Here is a 23,233-nt window from a genome sequence, read left to right on the forward strand (position 1 = left end):
AGGAGATAGATTGAATGCAAGTGGTGGTTGTGAAGCGGCAGTGACTGCAAGAGTAAGGTTTGGTTGGGTGAAATTCAGAGAGTGTCGAGAGTTGTTATGTGGTAGAAGATTTCCATTGAAAATGAGAGGAAGAATTTATACTAGTTGTGTGAGATCTGCAATGCTGTACGGAAGTGAGACATGGTGCTTACGGGAAAACGAATTGGTGATTTTAAGAAGAACTGAGAGAGCGATGGTGAGAGCAATGTGTGGTGTAAAGCTGATGGACAAAAGGAATACCGAAGAACTTATGAGCTTGCTTGGGTTGAATGAGAGTGTTGATAAGTTGGCAAAAGCGAATGGAGTGAGGTGGTATGGGCATGTTTTGAGAAGGGATGAAGATGATGTTTTGAGAAGAGCGCTGGAGTTGCGAGTGGAGGGTCGTAGACAACAAGACCCAAGAAAACGTGGAAAAGGCAAGTTGAGGAAGAAAGCAGCAAGGTGGGCTTAACAAGAGAGGACGCGTTAGACAGATCGATGTGGAGGCAGGGTGTGAAGGCAATTGCGGTATTTGGAGGTGAATCCGGCCACCCTCGGTAACAGGGACATCACCAGATTAAAACTGGACTACTACTACTACATCATCTCATATTTCTTAATTACATCCAAAAGCAGTCAAAATGTCCCGTTAGTCACATTTGGAATTGCCCAGTATCACATTTATTGAAATCTGAACAACAATTTAAATAATCCAACAAACAATAATCTTGGTTATTGATTTTATAAGCTTCACTAACTTCAAGCTTAACAGGAATTGATATATGTTGATTCATATTAAAGGATTTGATATAGTTTGAATTTCAATCAAAGAATAATTATTGTGAGGTTAAAACGTGTTCTCAACTTTAGATAATATCACAACTATGAACAACTCCTGTCCTGAAAAACAAATGATGAAGAGTTATTAAAAGCAATAAAAAAGGAACATTCAAAGGAAAAGAAATTCAAAACTAACAAATGAACAGTCGAAATTTCATAGTGAAAAAAAGGATGCACCAAATAAAAACATCTTTTAATAATCATTCACCAAGAACAGTGGAAATCACAAAATAACAAACAAATTGCACTTTATGATTTTACCCTACAGTGAATTATCTTATGACGTTTCAAATAGGCAACAAGTGAAAACGCTTTTTCACATACATCACATTTATATGGCTTTTCACCAGTATGAATTCGCATATGACGTTTCAGGTTACTGACCCGTGCAAACAATTTCTCACAACCATCACATTTATATGGCTTTTCACCAGTGTGAATTAGCATATGACCTTTCAGGTTATCGACCAGTGCAAACGATTTCTCACACACGTCACAGTTATATGGCTTTTCACCAGTGTGAATTCGCATATGACGTTTCAGGTTACCGACTCGTGCAAACGATTTCTCACACACGTCACATTTATATGGCCTTTCACCAGTGTGAATTGGCATATGACGATTCAGGGTACCGACGTGTGCAAACGATTTCTTACACACGTCACATTTATATGGCTTTTCACCGGTGTGAATTGGCATATGACGATCCAGGATACTGACGTGTGCAAACGATTTTTTACAAACGTCACATTTATATGGCTTTTCACCAGTGTGAATTATCTTATGCCGATTTAAACTACTACGTTGTGGAAATGATTTTTCACATAAATCACACTTATATGGCTTTTCACCAGTGTGACTTCTCTCATGAATTTTCAATTTCACCACTTGTTCTTGGTTATAGATTCCATATGGTTCACAATCTTCAAGTACTTCAAGCTTTACTGGAATTACTTGACTTTGATTCATGTTAAAAGATGAAGTGGATAATTGATTTGAATTAGTAATGCTTTAGTTGACCACACAAAATCAGTTACAAGTCATAAATATAGAATATATTACAGGGTAAACGTATAACCTGAAACACATTAGCAGCAAAAATTTAGACACTAAACTGTGAAAAGTTTAATAATGGTTAAAGTAGGCACAATGGCACATTCATATTAAAAAACAACAAAGCTTAACATTCTATATTCATGAAAGCACAAAGAACGTAGAGAAAAATACAATCATAGGCGCCGACTCCAGGGGGCGGGGGCGGGGCCCCCTGTAAATTTAGCTCGGGGTGGCTGCCCCCCCGCAAATTATTTAAAAAAATCCTAAATCAAATGTTTTTAGGTTCAGATTTGTGTTAGTTTGACCTTCATTGCGGATCGATCTCAATTAAAAGATCTACTTGTTGCAACAACAGCGCTGCTCCTAAGATAACAAAAGAAACAGAAGTACGGTAGCCGATAAACGCCAGCATGGTGCAGTTGAAGCATAGTAACAATGATTGAAAAACGTTTTTCTTGATTTCTTCTGCTTTGTTTTTTCTTGGGAGTGTCAATAACAAGGTGCGGTTTGCTTAGTTTAGTATCTACGCATATTAAGAGCTAAAGTTCAAAGTGACCAGCATATAATTCGAAGTAGCCTACAGGCCTCGAAATTCGTTTTTGTTGACGGTGGACAAACGTGTCCAGTCTGAGCAGCTATCTCGGCGGACAAATTAAGTCTCACGGCTGACACACCAGTTTTAGTCGTCGATTGTCATGCTTAATCACTTTATCTTGATAATAATTCTTCGCCAATTTCAGAACTATAACTACGGTTTTAGAAGGCTTTTTAAAAATTCAGTAAAGTCACTCTGAAAGGCTTTCATCAGACCAACGACTTGCGCTTGAAGAGTCAAAGCGCCGTGTAACTGGTCAATACGTCACATAACTGATTAACTTCCACCGAACGAGGTCGTGTGGCTTATTGCGTCACAATGCTTTGAGCAGGAGTCGGAAAATTTCTACACCAACGCTACTATTTTCTGCTGTGCAAAGTTTCACACGCTTTTTTCTTTAAGTTTATTTTTGCGTGTCATGTGAGCAAAAGTGAGTTTTCCTTGGGTCTTTTCTTTCTTACTGTAATACCAAAATTTAACAAAGTTTGTTGCATCTTGCTGTAATAGCCTACTCGTATAATCTAATTTAGTAACCAACCTTGCCGTATCATTATTACTCGGAGATCAAAGCCAGACATTGTGACGTAAAACTTGAACTAAATTGCGCGTGATTAGTGTAGAACAGGGGTCACCAAACTACGGCCCGCAGGCCGGAACTGCGGAAATAACAGCTGCACTACAACTGTTAAGGAAAAAAGTTGCCAAACTTTTTGTAAAGGACTGACGTTGCTGTTGAGCTACACGCAACTCGCTTGTCCTGCTAAGTGCTAAATAATGATTTTTCCATATTGTTTCTTCTTATGACATCACAAACTTTGTTGTTCAAAACACCAATGTTTGATCAGTGCGATATCTCTGTTTAGGCAAATCATACCAGCTAGACTAGACATCATAAGCAGAAGGATTTGGACAATTTAAGTCAATGGAGATTCTAAATAGTTGTATATCTTTTCGCAATTTGCATCCGGCCCGCAGCTGTAGCCTAATCTCGCAGCAATCCGGCCCTCAGAGAAAAAAAGTTTGGTGACCCCTGGTGTAGAAGTACCTGTACTCCTATGGATTCTTAGCGAAGAATTCACCTTTGTTACGCTGATTCAATGTCATCAATCGTTGAAGCAAAGTAAAAATCGAAAGTTTTCTTCCTTGAATGGAAGCTAAGGGATACAGTATTTACATTTTCTAGCTGCGCGCTAGAATGCGCTGGAAATTATATTATCGCAACAATTGTTCGTGCTATGCAATAGCGATTTGTATCGCTACTTCCTGTGTTATTTCTCGGCGAACAAATATGACCGATCTAGATGGTACTTCCCGTGGACATCACATGTGGTGACGGCGGACATGTCCGACGTCCGCCGTGAATTTCGAGGCCTGAGCCTACATTATAAAGCTTGGCAATATAATGGCATATAGACACAAAAAACATCAATGCTGACAAACAAACATCAGCATTTTGAATGTAAGCAATCAGTCGGCTAGAAAGTTTGCCCCCCCGGCGATTTTCAAAACCCGGCGCCTATGAATACAATCCTAACATAATATTATTTCACAAATTTTTAAAATCGAAAGCACAATCTTTCATTTCCATGACGCACCAACAGGGCTGCGATTCTTGTCTTTTTCGGCGGCAATGCCTCTTGACAGGTGCCGTGCCTAACAAAAAAAACTGAGAGAGGACGTCAAGTCAGGTCGAGGAACAAACGGGTGTGATCATCACGTGATGCAATCATAAGAGTGCCGACTTAAGTAAATTTTCTTGTGACAGATACTTCAAGGCAAGGCCTAAAAGCGACGCTTCACAAGAGAAATTCTCAAGGTATCTGCGCCGCCATTTTAAACACTGCGGGAAAATGCTTTGATTGAAGTTCTAACACGTGGCATCAAACATTTCGCCACACACGTTTCATGCCATTCGACACAACCAGAGTTCGATCTTAACGCCAGTCCACTAGCCAATGGCTAATGAAAATTTGCGCGGACTAGTAGAAATGTTGCAGTACTAGTCCGATTGGTTAGTGAAAATATTCGCCGGTGAAAAGTTTTGGTTTACAAAATGGCGATTGGCGATCTAACAGTAGAGGCCTAACCAAACGCAATCCATCCAATAATCCACTTCTTTTGACAGTGAACGAATATTATGTATTGTACCACCCTGGCGGATGCACACAATGTAATATTAAAAGTTAAAACATAAATAAATATTAAGCACACAGCATGCCACATTTATTTTTTTATGTTTTAAAATTGCATTGTTTGCGTCTGTAGTACGGGAAGGTGTTTTTGCGCGTATTGTTGCTCTCTTGTGCGTACTGAAATCTGAAAGCCTTTACTTTAGTTAGTTTCAGTCTAAGCTAAAACACTTATCTTAATACGTCATCAGACAAGTGAAAAGTCAGTAAACTGGTCGGACTAGTGAAAAATCGTGCGGGCTAGTGAAAACGGGGAGCAACTAGTCCGGTGGGCTAGTGAAAAAAAAAGTTAAGATCGACCCCTGACAACGGGTTTCTTTTATAGATAAAATAACCGAAGTAGGCTACTTTTAGTTGTCAACGTCTATGCCAGTTTGTATTTCGCCGTATGAACTAGGTTGCACAGATGAATGAATTACCAAAATTGACTCTGTGGGACTGGGTTTTTTTTTTCGCTGAGACTTTTCGGTCATTTGTCCGAAATGACTTGAAAAAATTCGGTCAATTTTATTTATTTCGATCATTTTTAGTCAGTTTTGGTCATATATAGTCAATTGACTATATATTTTTTCGGACATTTTGACCGAATTGACTATATTTTTTTCGGACATTCTGCTAAAAAATCGGTCAATGACCGATAAATGAGCGAAAAAAAAAAACCCAGCTGTGGGATACTTATCACGCAAGCTTTTTACATCTAGAAAATAGCCTAGTTTCTGACCAGATGTTGAGAATCAGTGATACAGATGAGAAAGGCTGCTATATATATGAGTTCGCTTCCAGAAGAACAGTAGGAAGTCACTGGGCGTGGACAAGGCAAGGTAATAAGCAAGTTGTAAGAACAGCATAGCTCTGCCCGACTACAGATAGGATAGTCTTCAGTTGGTCAATCTCCTATAATGATCAAAAAACGAAAGAATCCTCCGCCAACACGGATGGTAAAAACTTCGGTCGGTCTTACCAAGAAGTGGTTAAGGTTCTGCAAAGAGCAAGTAAAGTGCGGGATCTGTTTGAAAGAGCTATCGAGAAAAGTATTGCCAAATCACCTCGGAACTTATCATTCAGGTAAACTTCCGGCTAATAGCGTTTCGTAGCAGATACCTCGCTTGCAACAGCAGCACGCTCTTCAACCCTAGAAGTGATGAGCTCTCTGGTTTTTCGCCATCTTCCAGAGTCCGCGGGTGCGGATGTTAACCGGGAACGCCTCATTTTGCTGCACCACATGCTTCATCAGCGCCTAGCATCCCAAGAGCCGTTTCCTTCGATTGAAAGTTTGTGGTACAACGTCCTCACAAAGAAAATTTTTTACCAGGATTTGAGTGAGCTCATGCACTTCTTCTTGAAGTAGCCTACCTGGCATGCTGTTGCAACAAATGTATCGTCGAGTTTTTCTGCTCCAGCTAAGCACTGCACGACTTGCAAGTAAAGCCGTTGTCTGACCAATGTTGCAAAAAGCACTTGACTGCCTGAGTGCCTGTTCCTAAATGATTGGCATTTCTATCTTCAAAAAAAAGCACTAGAAACCTCCGGTCTGAAGTCATACAGAGGCAGCAAAATCAAGATCTAGCAGCAAGCATGCCCTCATTGCCCTGGCATTAATGTTTGTCTTGTTACTAATGTTCATTCCTTTCACTGTCATTAATTAATTCGTTCTTGTGTTACGGTACTTTACGTGATTGCATTTAGTTTGTTGCAATATTGTATGAAGAGGCTGGTTTGCCATCTCGGCACACCTTAAACGCTGTAGGATTACGCCATTGTTTCGTATTATCGTAGTATTGTTCCGTTTTCTTTTATCTGTAGTTCATTTTTCACTTTATCTTCGCTGTATTTCTTGGCAACTTGCATATATCGTTCCTAACTGTATTTGTGTGCGGGTACGTGCATAACCATTTACGTACTAAGCGAGACTAAAGAGATGGCAAAGGAAAAAATCTCCATCGTGCAGTAGGTTATGGTAGCAGTTTAGCCTAAGGCCTTTTTTCTTTTGCAATCCTCAGTTTCGCGTTTACAACAGTTCTCTTCCTGGAGCAAAACAAATATACACATCCGGTAGGTACACAACTTAGCGCTTGATACTCCTTTGTAATCACTCAACCAGCGTGCGATTAAAAACTTAAGAAAGTGACTCTGACGTAGATCCACACAACTTGCACGGAAATTCGCAGCCAAGCGCTTATCTGACTCTTGTGATGTCATATTGCTATTCGACAAACAAACGCACAATTTTTGGTCGTTCGACAAGAAAGAAAAAATCGAAGCCATGCTTACATGCAGGACTAGGGTTGCCAGATTTTTTTCCTCAAAATAGTGAACATTTTGAAAGCGCGCGACTGCATCCTCAAAATTCTCAAAGCAGTGACGTAGCCAGGAATTGTGAAAGGGGGGGGGGGGGTTGACGGCCGGCGGGCAAAACCCGACGGTGTCTTCGCCAAAGGCGACACCCAGTGGCGGGGGGTATTGGGGGGCCTCCCCCAGAAAATTTTGAAAAATTACTTTGAATTTGGTGCATTCTGAGAGCATTTTCAACAAAAAATATGGGTATAAATATTCCTGTAAAATGGTGCTGTCCGGTGGCATATCAAAAGGATAAGATCATGTTTTCTTGGGCATTTTTCGGTAATAAAGCTATGTCTCTATGTTTTCTTGTTGCTAATTCCCAGCTGAGATATTTGAATGTTTGGTATTGGCAAAACTCGTTCTTTTAATGCAGTTTCGTTTAAAATTAGGCAAACTTTGTTTTGAGGCATAGAGACTGAAAGCATCATTCTCAATATCATGACGTAGGGCTACTATATGTCCTCTTTTAAGAGGATTTGTCCTCTTTTTTTCACTACTAAAAAATGCTCAAATGTCCTCTTTTTTGACAGTTTGGGTTTTCCATGCTTATATTTTCAACGTGATTATATTGCTTGATGACGTTTCAGCGACAGCTTGTAGGCTATTTGTTTTCTAAACATTTTTTATAGGCGTACCAATGTAGCAATAGCATTTTGATTTATAAATTCTACAAGAAATTGGCGCATTTTATGGAACTGTTGTTGAACTTTCATTGCCTGGTTCACTGTAAGATATTAAATGACATTTCAAAGGCCATGCTCACACTTTCACAAAAAATTATTCTTTTACCTACATACGTTATCTTGTTGATTACCAACTCAGTTTGGTTCGTTTGGTAGCCTACTTGAACAAATCGAAACGAATGTCTAAAAGTGCAATGTGAAGTGTATAATATAACACCTAACCTACACCAAAGGAAATCGTTGCATGGATAGGCCTACAGCTTTGCAAGGAAAGGAACAGCTTTTTAGTTCATGCCGTTTTTAGCATCTTAACGGTAATATGCAGCCTACTGTTTTAGTCATATTTCTTGCAAATAATTTAACAATTTCTTTAAGGCTGACCTTTCCTTGTTGAAAAAAGTTAAGGCTTGACCTGGAGGTCGTGCTTGATTTGTCACATTTTGCAGATTTTTGCGATCATTGCTGTCTGACTCTGACTGAAACCGTCTAAAAATTAGGCCTTTTTTCACTTTTTGCTGACTCTTAAAAATATAAAATCATTTGTTGTCTTGGAAGCACTACAAATGTGAAAAAATAAGTTAACGTTCAGTCAATCTGTTCTCTTGTTTTTTTTTGGTAACTTTTGCTGCGTAGGCCTATACAGTAATGATCTAAAAACATGTAAAAGATTCTTCAAGCATAAAATTCTACTTGCTGGCGAAACGTGTCCTCTTTTTAGGCGATGAAAATATGGTAGGCCTACATGACGTCACACGCGTGACAAAGGGGGGGGGGGGGGGTTGTAACCCCCAAATCCCCCTAAATAATTTCAATTTTTCATGTATGTATTTTTATTACTTTTTGAAGCTTGGTTTGCAAAATTAGGCCCTTCTCCAGTAAAAAGCCTTAGGCCTACAGTACCCTTAATCCGGCCCTGCCCATAACACTGAAAATTCTCTCAACATTGGCATTAGATACAGGGATAGACATTGCATAGGCTACTGGACAAATTTTAACAATTTAGGTGCAGTTTCTTTCTGAAAGAAGTTAGTCCACTTTTCCAGCGATGGTCTTAAGCACACATGATTGAGTAGCTGGCCTACACACTACACAGTCTATAAACAAACAGTTAAATGGCGAAACTTCTAGGCTGTTAGTTGCTCAGGCTAGTGGCTTTCAGTTTGTCAGCTACCTAGGCTGTACACTACAGTGTACACTCCACGGTTGGACTTTGTGCTGGCCAAGCCTGGCTTTGGCGAAATTACACTGGGGTACTGTAGCATATTAGGGGTTTTTCTTCAAAGCACCAGACTCATATGCTTTTACTCTCTAAGCAGCAGAAGTGTATAGTCACTGGTTAATCGATGGCTATTGGCTAAAATATATTGACAGAATTGTAGACTAAAATTAATTGTCAAAATAGTGAACATGTTCACTATCACTATTAGCAAAATAGTTTACAGTGAACATTTTCTTAAAATAGTAATTTGTTCACTAAAATAGTGAACATCTGGCAACCCTATGCAGGACCTCCGAGAGAAGTCAGCACTGGTCAGGAAACAATACGAAAAATGGGCCCCATAATATTTTTTAGCAAATATTGCGTTGCATGTTTGTGTTAAGCTGAAATTAGCCTACTTCCCTCAGCATGAAAAGAACCTCATCCAAAGTAAAAATCATAATAATCACTGGATTACAGTTGCAGCAAAAATGCCATTGAGGCTAACTTTTTTTTCGAAAAAAAAAATTAAAAAAAGCCGAAGTCGCTGATCGCAGTTTCCGCAAACATTTTAAAATTTTCCGCTAACAAAAACTCTTAGGATCATTACCAGAAATTTTAAAACGTTTGCAGAAACTCTGATCAACCTTAACCCTTTTAAAATGTTTGCAGAACTCTGATCAACCCTAACCCTTTTAAAATGTTTGCGGAAACTGCGATCAGCGACTTTGGCAAACTCTTAGGATCATTACCGGAAATTTTAAAATGTTTGCGGAAATTGCGGAAAAATGGAAACTGCGATCAGCGACTTCGGCTTTGTTCTATTTTTTTCTCTCGATCTTTTCAGTTTGTTTGTTTGCGGAAACACCATAACTCTAAACCCTAACCCTTTTAAAATGTTTGCGGAAACTCCGATCAACCCTAACCCTTTTAAAATGTTTGCGGAAACTGCGATCAGCGACTTCGGCATACTCTTAGGATCATTACCGGAAATTTTTAAATGTTTGTGGAAACTGCGGAAAAACGGAAACAGCGACTTCGGCTTTGTCTTCGTTCTATTTTTTTTTCTTGATCTTTTCAGTTTGTTTGTTTGCGGATACCGATACCTAACCGATACTCCGATACCCAGGCCTCAAAATTCACGGCGGACATGTCCGCCGTCAGAGCATGTGATGTCCGCAGGAAGTACTATCTAGATCGGTCATATTTGTCCGCCGAGAAGTTAAACAGGAACTAGCAATACGGTACAAATCGTCATAGCACGAACAATTTGTTGTAAGAATATAATTTCCCGCGCATTCTAGCGCGCATCTAGAAAATGTGAATACTGTATCCCTTAGCTTCCATTCAAGCAAGAACACTTTCGATTTTTATGTTGTTTCAACGACTGATGACATTGAATCAGCATAACTGAGGGGAATTCTTCGCTAAGAATCGATGGGAGCACCAGTACTTCTACACTAATTACACGCAACTTAGTTCAAGTCTTACGTCACAATGTCTGGCTTTGATCTTCGAGTAATATTGATAAGGCAAGGTTGGTTACAAAATATGATTATTAGGGCGATTTTTTGTTACTAAAGTTACTTTTTTTTGGTTGCGCCAATTAACAAAAGAAATGTAGAACCAAAATTTTATGGTTGTGGGATCAATATTTAAGAAGTTATAAAGTTACCAAAAGTCACTTTTTGTGTTTTTAGGTTACTTTTCATTTGTTAGTTCACTTTATTTTGCATAATTTTTTTGCCTAATTCCCTTATTTATTTATCTTTCATCACTACTGTAGAGATGAATTTACATTCTATGTAGGCCTAATGCCAAGACTTTTAATATATCTTCTTGTATGGTACGGATTTTAGGTTTGCACGAGCCCATGCTTGTTCATATTGCGTGTATTCCCGAAAACTCGTAAAGTAATTTTTTCGATGAAACAAATTGTGTTAACTATATTGAACCACTTGTTTTCCCTGTAACAGCTAAAGTGTTTGATTGACAGAAACTTTCTGCCAGAGAATGTAAACATTACATAATTACATATGCGTAATTTGAATGTGCAACTATAATTTGAGCCCAAATTGAAGCTAATTTAAATGTTTTTTTTATGTCGAATTGCTGCTACTTCTTTCGCTTTCTTGTTTTCGTTAAATAAAGTTACTTTTTGGTTACTTTTTTGCAAAAATAAAGCCACTTTTTTGAATTTTTTAGGTTACAAAAAAATCGCCCTAATGATTATACAAGTAGGCTATCACAGCAAGATGCAGAAAAATTTGTTAAGTTTTAGTATTACAGTAAGAAAGAAAAGGCCCAGGGAAAATTCACTTTCGCTCACATGACACGCAAAAATAAACCTAAAGAAAAAATTTTAGTGAAACTTTGCACATCAGAAAATAGTAGCATTATTGTAGAAGTTTTCCGACTCGTGCCCAGAGCATTGTGACGCAACAAGCAACACGACCTCATTCGGTGGAAGTTAATCAGTTATGCGGCGTATTAAGCAGCTACACGGCGCTTTGACTCTTCAACCGCACGTCGTTGGTCTGATGAAAGCCTTTCAGAGTGACTTCACTGAAATTTTAAAAAGCCTTCTAAACCGTAGCTATAGTTCTCAAATAATATATATATATATAATAATAATAATAAATATGTGATGTTGTAAGCACTGAGGTGCTTTTTCATCATTCTGATATACATAACGCATTTGCTGTTAATTAGGTTAACAGCTAGTTTAATAACTAATAACTCTAACTGTCAATAACATCTGATAACATATATAACGATATAATATAAACGGATATAGATAACAAATGGCGAAGAATTATCAAGATAAAGTGATTAAGCATGACGATCGATGCTAAAACTGGTGTCCGCCGTGAGACTTAATTTGTCCGCCGAGATAGCTGCTCAGACCGGACACGTTTGTCTACCGTCAATAAAAACGAATTTCGAGGCCTGGATACCCTAACCCTTTTAAAATGTTTGCAGAAACTGCGATCAGCAACTTCGGCTTTTTTTAATTTTTTCGCCCGATCTTTTCAAGCTATGAACTGACGGTACGAATTATTCATGGTACGAATTAGGTTGCATCCATGCTAATGTGGGGGAGGGTAACCAGTCCTCACACCTGTTGGTCGATGTTGTAGCTCTTGATGCTGGATTGCTAAGAAACGACAAGTTGACATTGTGCTCTGTCAGAACAACTTAGGTTTGTGGTACCCAAGTAGAGCAAAATTCTGCTAACAGATTTAGCTGCTTCATGCCACATAACCTCTACCAGTGTCAGAGGGCTGGGTTTGCCCGAGAGATGCAAAGATAGAGGGCCCTGCAATCCTGCATTATTCTGAACATACAAGGTCACCATTGCAGGAGAAGGTGACTAGTCTTCACACCAGTTGGCCGATGATTCCTAATTTTGCTTTACATGCAAGCCATGCATTGCTCAACAGAAGTAGAGCAAAATCCCAATAACAAATTTACCTGCTTTGTGCCACATTAATTCTAAGTTTTAATTTGGCCCCCAGAACAATTTGAGTTTGAGCCCTTGCATGACAGTATTATTGTGTATGTATTTTTCATGTGTATATGACCGTATTTTTTCATTTTCTGCTCCCACTAATATGTCTTCTAAAAGTTTATACCCTATGATATATGTTATTGTTATCAGATGTTATTGATGGTTAGAGTTATTACTTATGAAACTAGCTGTTAACCTAATTAACAGAAAATGCGTTGTGTATATCAGAATGATGAAAAAGCACCTCGGTGCTTACAACATCAAATATTTATTATTATATGAGACTGGGCCTAGCCTACTGGTACAGTCTGACAATTCTGATCCAAAATTAACTTTGGCAAAAGTAGTTCCAGGTTTTGATATTTCATTAAATGTACACCTGGTTGCAATTGCTCGGTTCTCTAGGTTTGAGCTATTAGACAAGTTTACACAAAGTGTGGAATTACGATACACCGTAGCCTAAGGAATAGGGTAGCCTACTGCACTATGCTACAAACTGGTGCAAAACAAATACGTTACTGCATGAGTCCAATTTACGAGAATTTTGCTGTTTTAACACATCTATTCAATCGAAAAGTTGTCTTAAATTATTTACTTTTTCGAGATTTGAAGTACGTTTATACTAACAGCAGCAAATTCGCGCCATGGGCTCACAGGCCAGCAAGCTTTGTCTTCACTCACAATCATTTCATGTTTGATTTTTAGCGATGTTGCCAGATGACAACCAGCACATTTCAACAGATTTCTGCAAAAAAAAAAAATCGAATTTCTCCAGCAGAGGAAAGCCAGGTTGATAAGATTGACCAATGTCTGGTTAACAAAGCTATGATGTCTAAAAATTTCTTCGATTTCGCTTTAGTTGCTTCCGACATTTAACAGATTTCAACACTCCGTGGAAACTTCGCTTTGCCTTCTTCTTTGACCACGCATGCAGCCCTTCACGCTATATCAGTAGCCTAGATTAAAATCACTACGAGCATCCTAAACTGCCAGGATTAAGCTTCGAAGCTGCCAAATAGGCTTTCTTTGTCCTTGATTGAGTATTCCCACAACGCATACATTTTTCCCAGGCTTCAGAAAAACGTCTTGCAACCTTTGATATGCATTTTTTTTCGAATGAAACAAGTTACCATCATTGATCTAAAAAGATTTTGAAAATTTTATGCAAGTTGCAATGTCATAAAACTGTTTTTAAAAACACAGAATTACTTTTATGAAAGTTTTCCTCCCTGGAAAGAAAAGCCTTAATTCATTTCAAATCAACCCGCTGGAAATATCATCATCATCATCATCGGCCATGCCTGAATAAGACGTCGGCTACCGTGAGTCTCCACAACGATCGATTGTCCATAGTTCTAATTAGGTTTTCAAAATTTTGGTTTGTCTATGTTGTAAGATTTTTGAAGATTTCCAAACGTGGACGCCCCCGGTGCCTCTGACCAGGAAGTCGCCCCATCATTGTCGAGTGTTCAATTCCGCGTTTGCGGTAGACATGCCCGATAAATGTCATTTGTCTTTTAACTATCAAAATGTGCGCCTTGTGCAATGACTAGCGATCTGACTCGTTGATCTGACTAAACAAACAACAACTTAGCCTAGATTCCAAAATAAGTTAGTAGCCTACTGCATTCACTATGCTGATATCGACATGTCTGCTTTTCTTTAATCGTGCATAAACCGTTTGCCTGAAACAAGTTACCTGAGAAAATCTGTCATCGATGGCGACATGTTGTCTAACTCTAATCGATCAAAAGAGTTTTTTATATGTTCGAAAAAACGTTGCATTCAAAAGGTCTATTCTTATAATAATGTGTTTAGATACGAGTTCTTAGTGCCACCAACTGGTCATGGTTAGCCTAGCCCAATGAGAAAGAGAGGGAGAGCGAGGGGGGAAAAACAATTTATTTTGTCTGTTGCGAGAATAGTACGGTACAATTGTCCAAAAACGCATAAAATAATACGTACCATGGCAATCTAGATATCACAACAGACAGGAAGCAGCGAATGACTAGATATGATCAGTCATCGAGTCAGCTGCTTCCCTGTTCTTAATGTGACAAATGTCAAGCATCAGCAAATTACGCTAAAACAATATCGGTTGATATTCAGTAAAAATGGGAAAAAAAAGAAGTTATGTGCTGCTGCGATCCTCAAGTGAAGTCCAGTGGTTTTATTCAAATATAAACGTTATTTCTGGTGTTTAGCAAGGGCGTTTAAATTTCAGTAGGCTACAAAGAAAGAGTTCAAGCCAATAAATAGTAGCCTACAAGCAAAAACATTTTCAGTACCGTACAGTAACTTAGTACAAAAATAATTACAATTAAAAAAGGTATAGGTCTTTTGTTCTGTCATAAAAAACAATAACTTACTCTGGAGTGCCGCGAGCTGTTTCTCATATCTGTCTTCACATAGTTAGCTAGGATCATTGTTGCAGAAATACTTTTTTTTCGCACGATTGTTTTTATTAACTTACATCATTATGAAAATGACAATTTTTGTCATACCGTATGCGGAAATGATGTTTCGTGGTCACAAATTCTCAGTGTGTCACTCTTAGGCTATAGTGTTGTCCACGCGCGGATCTAGGAGTTTTTTTGGGGGGGGGCCAGAAAATTTGAAAATGAATTAAAAAGTAATAAAGATAAAACAGATATGAACAATCAGTGGCGTAGCCAGGAATTTGGGGGGTTTTGACGGCCGGCGGGCGAAGCCCGACGGCGTGTTCGCCAAAGGCGACACCCAGCGGCGGGGGTCTGGGGGGCGTCCCCCAGAAAATTTTGAAAAATTATTTTGAATTTGGTGCATTCTGAGAGCATTTTCAACAAAAATATGGGTATAAATATTCCTGTAAAATGGTGCTGTCCGGTGGCATAGCAAAAGGATAAGATCATGTTTTCTTCCGCATTTTTTCGGTAATAAAGCTAAGTCTCTATGTTTTCTTGTTGCTAATTCCTGGCTGAGATGTTTGGTATTGGCAAAACTTGCTCTTTCAATGCAGTTTTGCTTAAAATTAGGCAAACTTTGTTTTAGAGACATAGAGACTGAAAGCATCATTCTCAATATCGTGACGTCACACGCGTGCCAAAGGGGGGGTTGTAAGTCCGCTGTGGGACTAATATCAGCTGTTTAGAAGCATATCAAACCATTCAACAATTTCTCACAAAATTTCGGGGGGGGCCCGGGCCCCTTGGGCCCCCCCCATAAATCCGCGCCTGGTGTTGTCAATGTCTGTAGCCTACAAGTTGCGCTGATTGTCGTTCAATAGGAAAATGCTGTGCATAGAAAGGTTTTTGCCATTTTTGTCTGCTAAGAGAAGAGCAATATAAGTTTCACCATGGTTTCACACTAAGAAAACTTTATTTTGTTTCATCAAAATGTTGACCCTGATGTTTCGGGATAAAGACCAGGCTTTTTTGCAACAAAATGGATGATGATGATGTCGTTTCAAATAGGCATTCAATTTCTCAGAAAATTAGAAGTGTTACTATTATTATGTTGATTTCTGAAGATTTTATTATCCCAAGGGCACAACAATCCAACTTGCCGATCTTTCTCTAAGTTGCATTACATTACAGCTGAAAGTCAAGCAGGGAAGCTATAAATACCATTTTTAAAGCAGTGTTTTTCTTTTTTTTTTGAGCCATGGAGCATTTATTTATCAAAATAACCTTGGGGAACACAAAACGAAATTTTATAATAATGTAATAAAAGAACAACAACAATTTATTTACTTTCAATTTTTCTCAGTGCAATAGGCTATCTGGGTCGGTTTGAATGAGCATAAGTTGATATTCGGGCATGAATTGCAGAAAGACAAACTCAAAGTTCTTGCGATTTTCGACCTGTGTGCCATGCAACACTAGTCAAACTAATGCTGAACACGCAACGATTTTTCATGGAACACGGTTGAAAATCATTGTTCTAAATTGTTTGATATTAAACGTTTAAGGTTTGTTCCAACAACCTTCTGCATTCGCGGTAAAAGATCGATGGTCTGCCACAAAATATTTTCATCTGTGGAAAGGTGCCGTAAGCCTGAAAAGGTTGGGAACAACTGACCTACCTATAACCCATTTTAAAGGTGCGTGTGACTGTGATGTGTGCTAAAAATTGACTGTGACGTGTGCTAAAAATTGACTGTGACGTATGCTAAAAATTGACTGTGACGTGTGCTAAAAATTTCATAAACCTTCAAAGCCATCACAAGTTATTGCGGTTAACATATTGAAAGTGATCATCTTAGCTTACAAATTGAAAAGTGTTCATCTACAGTAGTATTGCTTATTTACGAGCAAGAAAATAGGGGTTTCCTACGAACCAAAACAACAAACTGCGTCTCGATGACCGGCAAAACACTTTATTTTACAAACACAAATAAATAATAAGATTTGGAACAAAACATCAAATATTATTCAGCAACATATTTTATGTTGAACAGTGATGCACAAATTACTTTTACATTTTTTCAACAGAAAAGCTGATTTTACTTTGCACACATCTCTGCATTGTGCCAAAGCCGTAAACAGTCAACAATGTAGAAACAGGTTAATAGTTAGCATAGTTTAAAACGTAGGCCAAACCCAACAGACTAACTGCAGGTGCAACACTTTAACAACAGAAAACGACAAGTTGTAATAGTTTTATAAAACTTAAAAACATGAAAAACCACGAAAAATGCAAAAAACAAAAAAATGCTTATGGAAAAGTACAAGTTGGCCACATAACAAAATCGCTTTCTTGAGTTCAATTCCAAAAAGAGTAGAGTCAGTAGACTATCGCTTCACATAGAATACGTAGTTACAGCTGCCTAAGGTATTACCACACAATTGCTGAATTGCACATTCGTTTTGTCCTGAAGCTCTTCCTTGGTCAGACAGAATGCAGTGCATTATTCTTAAACACAAAATCTTTTTAAACTTCAACAACAACAACTTGTGTAGTTTTTCTGTAAGTCATGATCTTCTGGAATTTGTTTCACAAACTCTCAAAAATGACGTTACAGGCAACCTTACATCAACACTGTCGACGCAAGCAAGTTTTACAAGTATTATTAGTGATGTAAAAGTATTATTTACTACTTTCAACACGACTTATCATACTTCTATCAAATAAAATTGCGATAAAAAATATTAAACTTTCAACCTTTGCTTTAATTCGTGCAGCTTATTTAGCTACTGTGATTGAGTTACCAATGCCAGAGAAATGCATAGCCATTAGACAATTAGACATCCGAACATGCTCCAATAGTAATTTCGCCTGATAGAAAATAAACAGGAGACGAAAACGAGAAATGAGCATTGTTTAGTAGTGCAATCGACCAAACATTTGCTCCAGTTTATCGCAAGATGGTGTCCGCATTTTCTCAGACTTTCGCCGCATATCTTCGTCCCCAAAAACTATTCCTTTGCGTCGAAGTGTCTCTTCTGTGAAATGTATACCAATAAATACAACACCGCAATGAAAACAGCACACCGTGTTACATTACGGACCAAGCAAAAGTACAACCGTACAACGTGTAGCATGATTTCAATGCAAAAATGAAGATGACCACCTTCCAAACAACACTAGCCTACTGAATCAGTCCCTTATTGTATTTTACTGTTCTTAAAGGTAAAAGCATAATCATTTGAGAAGAAAACTTTTTATAGGAAAATTAGTTTTGATTAACTGGGCAATTTTAACCCTTTTCGTTTGAACTTCTGGTATCAAAGATCAATGTTTTCACCACCCCAGTTTGACGATGTTTCCCGTAGCCTACTAGAGAGCAGTCAAAAGACGAATTTAAGAAACAATATAAGACAAAAATACTTACTTTGTATCCTTTCCTGGTAGCAAATATTTCTCAAGCTGGTGATATATTCCGATTCCACCATTTCTTCTATTTTTCGCCATGATGGTGATTGTTTTTTATAATATTCGTTAAAGTCCGACTTGACATAGTAAGTAACTCTAAAATCGGCCGTTTCTCTGTGATTCGTGTACTCCCTAAAGTGAAAGTTTATAAATATTTTTCTTGCTTCGTAGGCTACACGCGATAAGGTAGCTATCCATAAACAAGCTGCCAAATTTGCATCGTTTCAAGGATATACAATATACATGCATTGTATGCTCCATTTTCTTCACACAAAGAAATCACAATCGAAGAATTAATTACTCCATGACTTAAGTGCACAAAACGCCAACAAACAATTGAAATATATTTTAAGGCACTGTCAACATTACCCACCCGCGTTTGATGAGGCTGTAAGCAGGAGACGAGGAGAAAATGTTTCCCAAAAGCGTCACCAAAATAACAACAACAAGAGGGAAAAAATGGATCCACGGATTATGCTGCTTTTGCTGAAAAAAACAACAACAAAAAAACAGAAAAAATAATAACGGCACCGTAACACCGTAAGAACACGTTGAAACTGAAACATGAAACTTTGCTGTATTTCCTTGATGCTTAAAAGAACGTGGAATCCTTCTTGTTCATCCCTTAAATTACAGGTACACTTGTTTATTGGTTTTCGTAGGAGTTTAAAAAGGAAACAACCCTCTGTACCTGATGGCGGGGATTCGCCGGTCCAGTCGGTGCTTGATCATAGTAATAGGAATCGCCACGATGAAATACTCGTACGTTTTCTAAAAGTAAACTTCTAATCTATATAAAACAAAAATCAAATCTAAGAAGCTAAATATGTTGGATTGTTGGTATATGAAGGTGAAGAACAGTAGCCATAACAGCAATTGATGACTACGACATCAAATGTGGACATGAAATAAAGCAACTTGTAGACAAGGGACTAAAATACAGCACAGATTTTCTTTTTCGAAAAACACATGTCACTACAAACTGCAGAACAGCGCATGATATCAATGTAACAACATTTGTTAAAGAAAGTTTCAAGTCACATACATGCGTGTTATTACTAGTTGGTTACCAGTCCCTCAATTTCGATCCCATGGGTAGGGGACGAAAGGGAAAAGGACGAAATGGGACGACATGGCTAGGGGACGAAAGCAAGTACCTCCACGTGGTCGTCCCCGCAAGTACCGATTCTGGGAAACTAAACTTGCTACAATTGTCGCTATAAAGTTATCATGCGGATCCCATGGCTTTGTTACATTGAAGCTAAAACCACCAACATATCGAGTGACAAGGCAAACACACAACGATTAAGTAAAACTCACCGGACGGAAAAGCACCACCAAAAAACATATTAAATAGATCCTGTGGGTCAAAAGTGTCATTCTCTTCATCATCGAAATTGCTACTGCTGCTGCTACTGTGTCGCCGCCGCCTTGCGGAATGGACAGTATCGGATCCGTACATATCATAGTCTCGCCTCTTATCCGAGTCACTCAAAACGGAAAAAGCCTTTCCAACAGCTTAAAATATAAATATATTAAATGCATAAAGTGATTACATTTCAATTTCTGTCACTAAATATGAACAAATCACCTTAGGGTGCATAATCATTCAAACGATATTTAACGACAAGACAGAAACAATCATCTATGCAACGTATTATACATAATAGGAAAATTTGGTCTAATTATTTATCTGAGGCCGTCAATGCCTGGTTCAGGCAAGGCAATTGAAGAAGAAGAATCAACCAAATTTACTATAGTCGTAACTGCATTTTGCGTTCGGTTTCTTGATCAACAAAAATAGTTTATGAATAACAAAGTACTTGGGTTAAATAACGTTCTTCAAGATATGTTGTACAAAGAAATCAACCAACAACACAAACAAATACAAATGTTTTGAACGCTGCACTGAGCACCAGTCAGAAAAATGACCAAATTATATCAATAAAAAAGTTAAAGTAGTAATAACAACGATGAAAAATGATAAAGAGACATCATATTTAAACCCCACACTTGCCATCATGAGTGACAAAAGAAGTAAAGCCTGCATGAAACCTTTCAGGACTATTTGCTAAAACGTGGATGCACAATAGATATCAAGAGATAACATCAAATTTGTAACTAAAGAATAAAACCAAATTATTGTAACGTCTCTTGTTACTTTTTCCATCTAATAACGTAATTAACTAATTGTAGTCATTTGTTTCTCCAAGAAGCAAAAACGTTTGAATTTTTTCTAGCTATTTACCGCTTGAAAAAGGTTATTTAACCCAATTTTACATTATAGTTGATCATCTGTTTATGGTACAAAAAATGACTTCTCCATAATTACGTCATCCAATAAAAAATCTATTTTTGAATGCAAATTATAGCATAACAACAAATGCCAGTTGAGATCATTTGGAATAATGTTGTGTGATTTACCTTTAAAGGCTTCTGTAGAACCAGGGGCCATATTTTTGTCCGGGTGAAGCTGCAACGCCATTTTTCTGTAAGCTTTTTTGACATCAACTTCTGATGCCATTTTGTCAACACCCAAAATTTCATAATAGTCTGAGCATTGGTTTATTCTGCAACCAGAAATAAATGATAGTGATATGGACCATATTAAAGTAATTACGTTTTGTTACAATTAAAACATAATAATTGCCTCATTCTTTACTTTAACAATTTTCCTAACCAGAGGTAAAGCATGAATTCTATTTTTTGAACAGGGGTCAATAACAAACTAAAAATTTATACCAACAATAAATTACTTTCTTGAAATAGTGACATGAAACTGTATGTTACCACAAAAACAAGTGAAGAAACATTTCTTTGAGCTACCATTTCAAAAAAAACTTTAATATTTTGAAATAAACCAAGCAGAATTGGAATAGTAAAAAGGGTTGACATATACTGCCATTTGAAAGACTTTTTCAAGCTATGTGTGGTCATCTATTAAATGCACATGTGAGTCACTGACAAGCAAAAAAACATGCAGTGAGCAATATATTGATAAACTCAAAATCGAAAAGATACAGCAGTAGACTGCACACTACAATAACGTGGATTTTTTGTTATTTATCTAATTTTACTGTGCATTTTAGTACAGCACCGATGAGCTAAATCTTTCTGTATCGTCGTGTATGGCAGCCTTGTAGGTTTACAGGAACCGTGTAAATGTGATAAATCAGGCATCGATTGAGATTCACATGGAGACGATCCATTTGCTGCTGATTGTGGAACATTGGACCTGGAAGGCTGCAACCTTTCAAGTAGATCTATAAAATAAAAAACATGAATAAGGATAAACAATAAATGCTATTAATACCGTACTACAAAAAGTGTTCAATGCCATGTAAAAAGTCATGCAGAGTGAATTACATCAAAATTAGTTACTAGTTTACTAAAAACCTTAACAGCCTGCTTCTCCTTAATAGGATCATCGGAGAGAACTTATTCAAATAGAATTAAATAAATTATAAAAATAAACATTGCCAATATCTTGATGGAAATAATCCAGATTTATAAGAGCAAAACTTTAACCAGTCACTAATTAACTGAAGACAAAATAGTGAACAAGTTTGAAAAACCATGCACTATCTTCATTAAAAACAGTCAAATAACAGAAAACCCCTTTTCGAAATCATAATTTTACAAACTTATACAAAACTATCTACCAAACCTGGTGACTGTGCATATACAAAAAGATTAATGAGCTTCAAATATGTATGAATCATATACTATGAATTAAGAATCATGTATGAATGTATATTGTATATATACGGTATATAATTGGCATAAAAGTTTCAAAACTGAAAACAAAACATGAAACAATTAAAAACTTGCAAACAAAAAAAATTACAAAAATGAAACATAAAAAAATATAAAAAATAATTTGACAACTACAGTGATGTTGTCAAAGTATGATGCTTGGGAAAATCACACAGTACATACAGAACTTACTTTTAGCTTCTTCTGATGGGTAAAGTTTCATAGATTTAAGTAAAAAACGAACTGCTTTTTTGTCATCACCATCAGAGTGCGCTTTTTGTGCTATTCTCACACATTTCTGTGCATCTCCTTTATTGCTCTCCATTTGAAAAACTGCTCACTTGATTCACATGAAAGGTATGGTAGGTTTTTGTGACAAAATCTAGCCAAAAACTATAATCAGATTACATGACACAAAAGACAACCATGGATGTTGCAACAGTTCTATAGTAAGTTAAGCTATAGACTGTGGTATAAAACTGTAAACATAACATGAAATAATGGTTGTCCATTTTAGTACATACATAGGCCAAGCCAAACAGCCAAGTCCAGTTAATACCAGACAATTTCAAAACATTGCACTCAAAATTGTTATGGCAATTACCAATCAGATTAGTTACAAAATAATGGTGGTGGCCCAGTGCTAGAATAGAGCTGGCTATAATGAAACCTACGGTATGGTGTTTAAGGATCATTTGATTCAACTCTTAAGAATGTTTTAATCCACAACATGTAGGACATAGATTAGGCAAAACACACATAGCCTAGCCCAAGAGGGTCCAGTTCCAGTACCTCTAAATCAGAGGTGTATGTACAAACTACGGATCAAAGGTTTTAGGAATTCTAATCTGATCCTACTTTGCTTTGTAAGATCTGATCTGACAATCTTTTGACATCTCAGACCTGGATCTGACTTAATTTACTTCTGAAACTCTATTAAAAAGTATTTCACTACATAGCAAGTAAACCTATTCATACTTTTAAATGTGTGTATCATTACTGATTGCACAGAATGCGTAGATTGTTAAGACTATTCTATTTGAATAAGTTTCAGGGAATGCTGGAGTAGCAGAGAGTTGTATAGGTTCCTGTACCTTTCACTAATAATATCGTATTAAATAACCCAAAAATAATATCAAACTGCAACATGAATTCTGAGGACAGCAAGGCAAAGATGGATCAGATACTGACAGG

The 23,233-nt window shown here is 37.4% G+C and overlaps 3 protein-coding genes across 3 annotated transcripts in view; 1 reads left to right on the forward strand and 2 right to left on the reverse strand.

Annotated features, from left to right (window-relative positions):
• Window positions 1-23,233, forward strand: part of LOC145783507 (E3 ubiquitin-protein ligase RNF14-like) — a 311,490-nt gene that overhangs the window by 197,265 nt on the left and 90,992 nt on the right. The window lies entirely within an intron of this gene.
• LOC145782898 (uncharacterized) lies at window positions 1,108-1,827 on the reverse strand. The gene has a single exon (XM_082594661.1). The coding sequence runs from the start codon at window positions 1,825-1,827 to the stop codon at window positions 1,108-1,110; it is 720 nt and encodes a 239-aa protein (XP_082450787.1).
• On the reverse strand, window positions 16,768-22,987 carry LOC145783166 (dnaJ homolog subfamily B member 12-like). The gene is made up of 8 exons (XM_082594959.1): window positions 22,232-22,987; window positions 21,381-21,546; window positions 20,708-20,853; window positions 19,604-19,801; window positions 18,975-19,054; window positions 18,657-18,769; window positions 18,243-18,415; window positions 16,768-17,853 (listed from the first exon to the last, which is right to left on the reverse strand). Exons 1-8 carry the CDS (start codon window positions 22,362-22,364, stop codon window positions 17,732-17,734), a joined length of 1,131 nt encoding a protein of 376 aa, XP_082451085.1. The 5' UTR covers window positions 22,365-22,987; the 3' UTR covers window positions 16,768-17,731.

Source organism: Aplidium turbinatum, chromosome 14 (genome assembly GCF_918807975.1).
Source record: "Aplidium turbinatum chromosome 14, kaAplTurb1.1, whole genome shotgun sequence".
In the NCBI taxonomy this organism is placed as follows: domain Eukaryota; kingdom Metazoa; phylum Chordata; class Ascidiacea; order Aplousobranchia; family Polyclinidae; genus Aplidium; species Aplidium turbinatum.

Bases quoted from the DNA above. Each gene is read 5' to 3' on its own strand.
- LOC145782898 (XM_082594661.1), bottom strand. From the start codon at position 1,827: ATGAATCAAAGTCAAGTAATTCCAGTAAAGCTTGAAGTACTTGAAGAT.
- LOC145783166 (XM_082594959.1), bottom strand. From the start codon at position 22,364: ATGGAGAGCAATAAAGGAGATGCACAGAAATGTGTGAGAATAGCACAA. The intron at 19,802-20,707 runs GTAAATCACACA...TTATATTTTAAG, and splicing joins TTCTACAGAAGCCTTTAAAG to CTGTTGGAAAGGCTTTTTCC. The intron at 19,055-19,603 runs GTGAGTTTTACT...GTTTACTTTTAG, and splicing joins TGGTGGTGCTTTTCCGTCCG to AAAACGTACGAGTATTTCAT.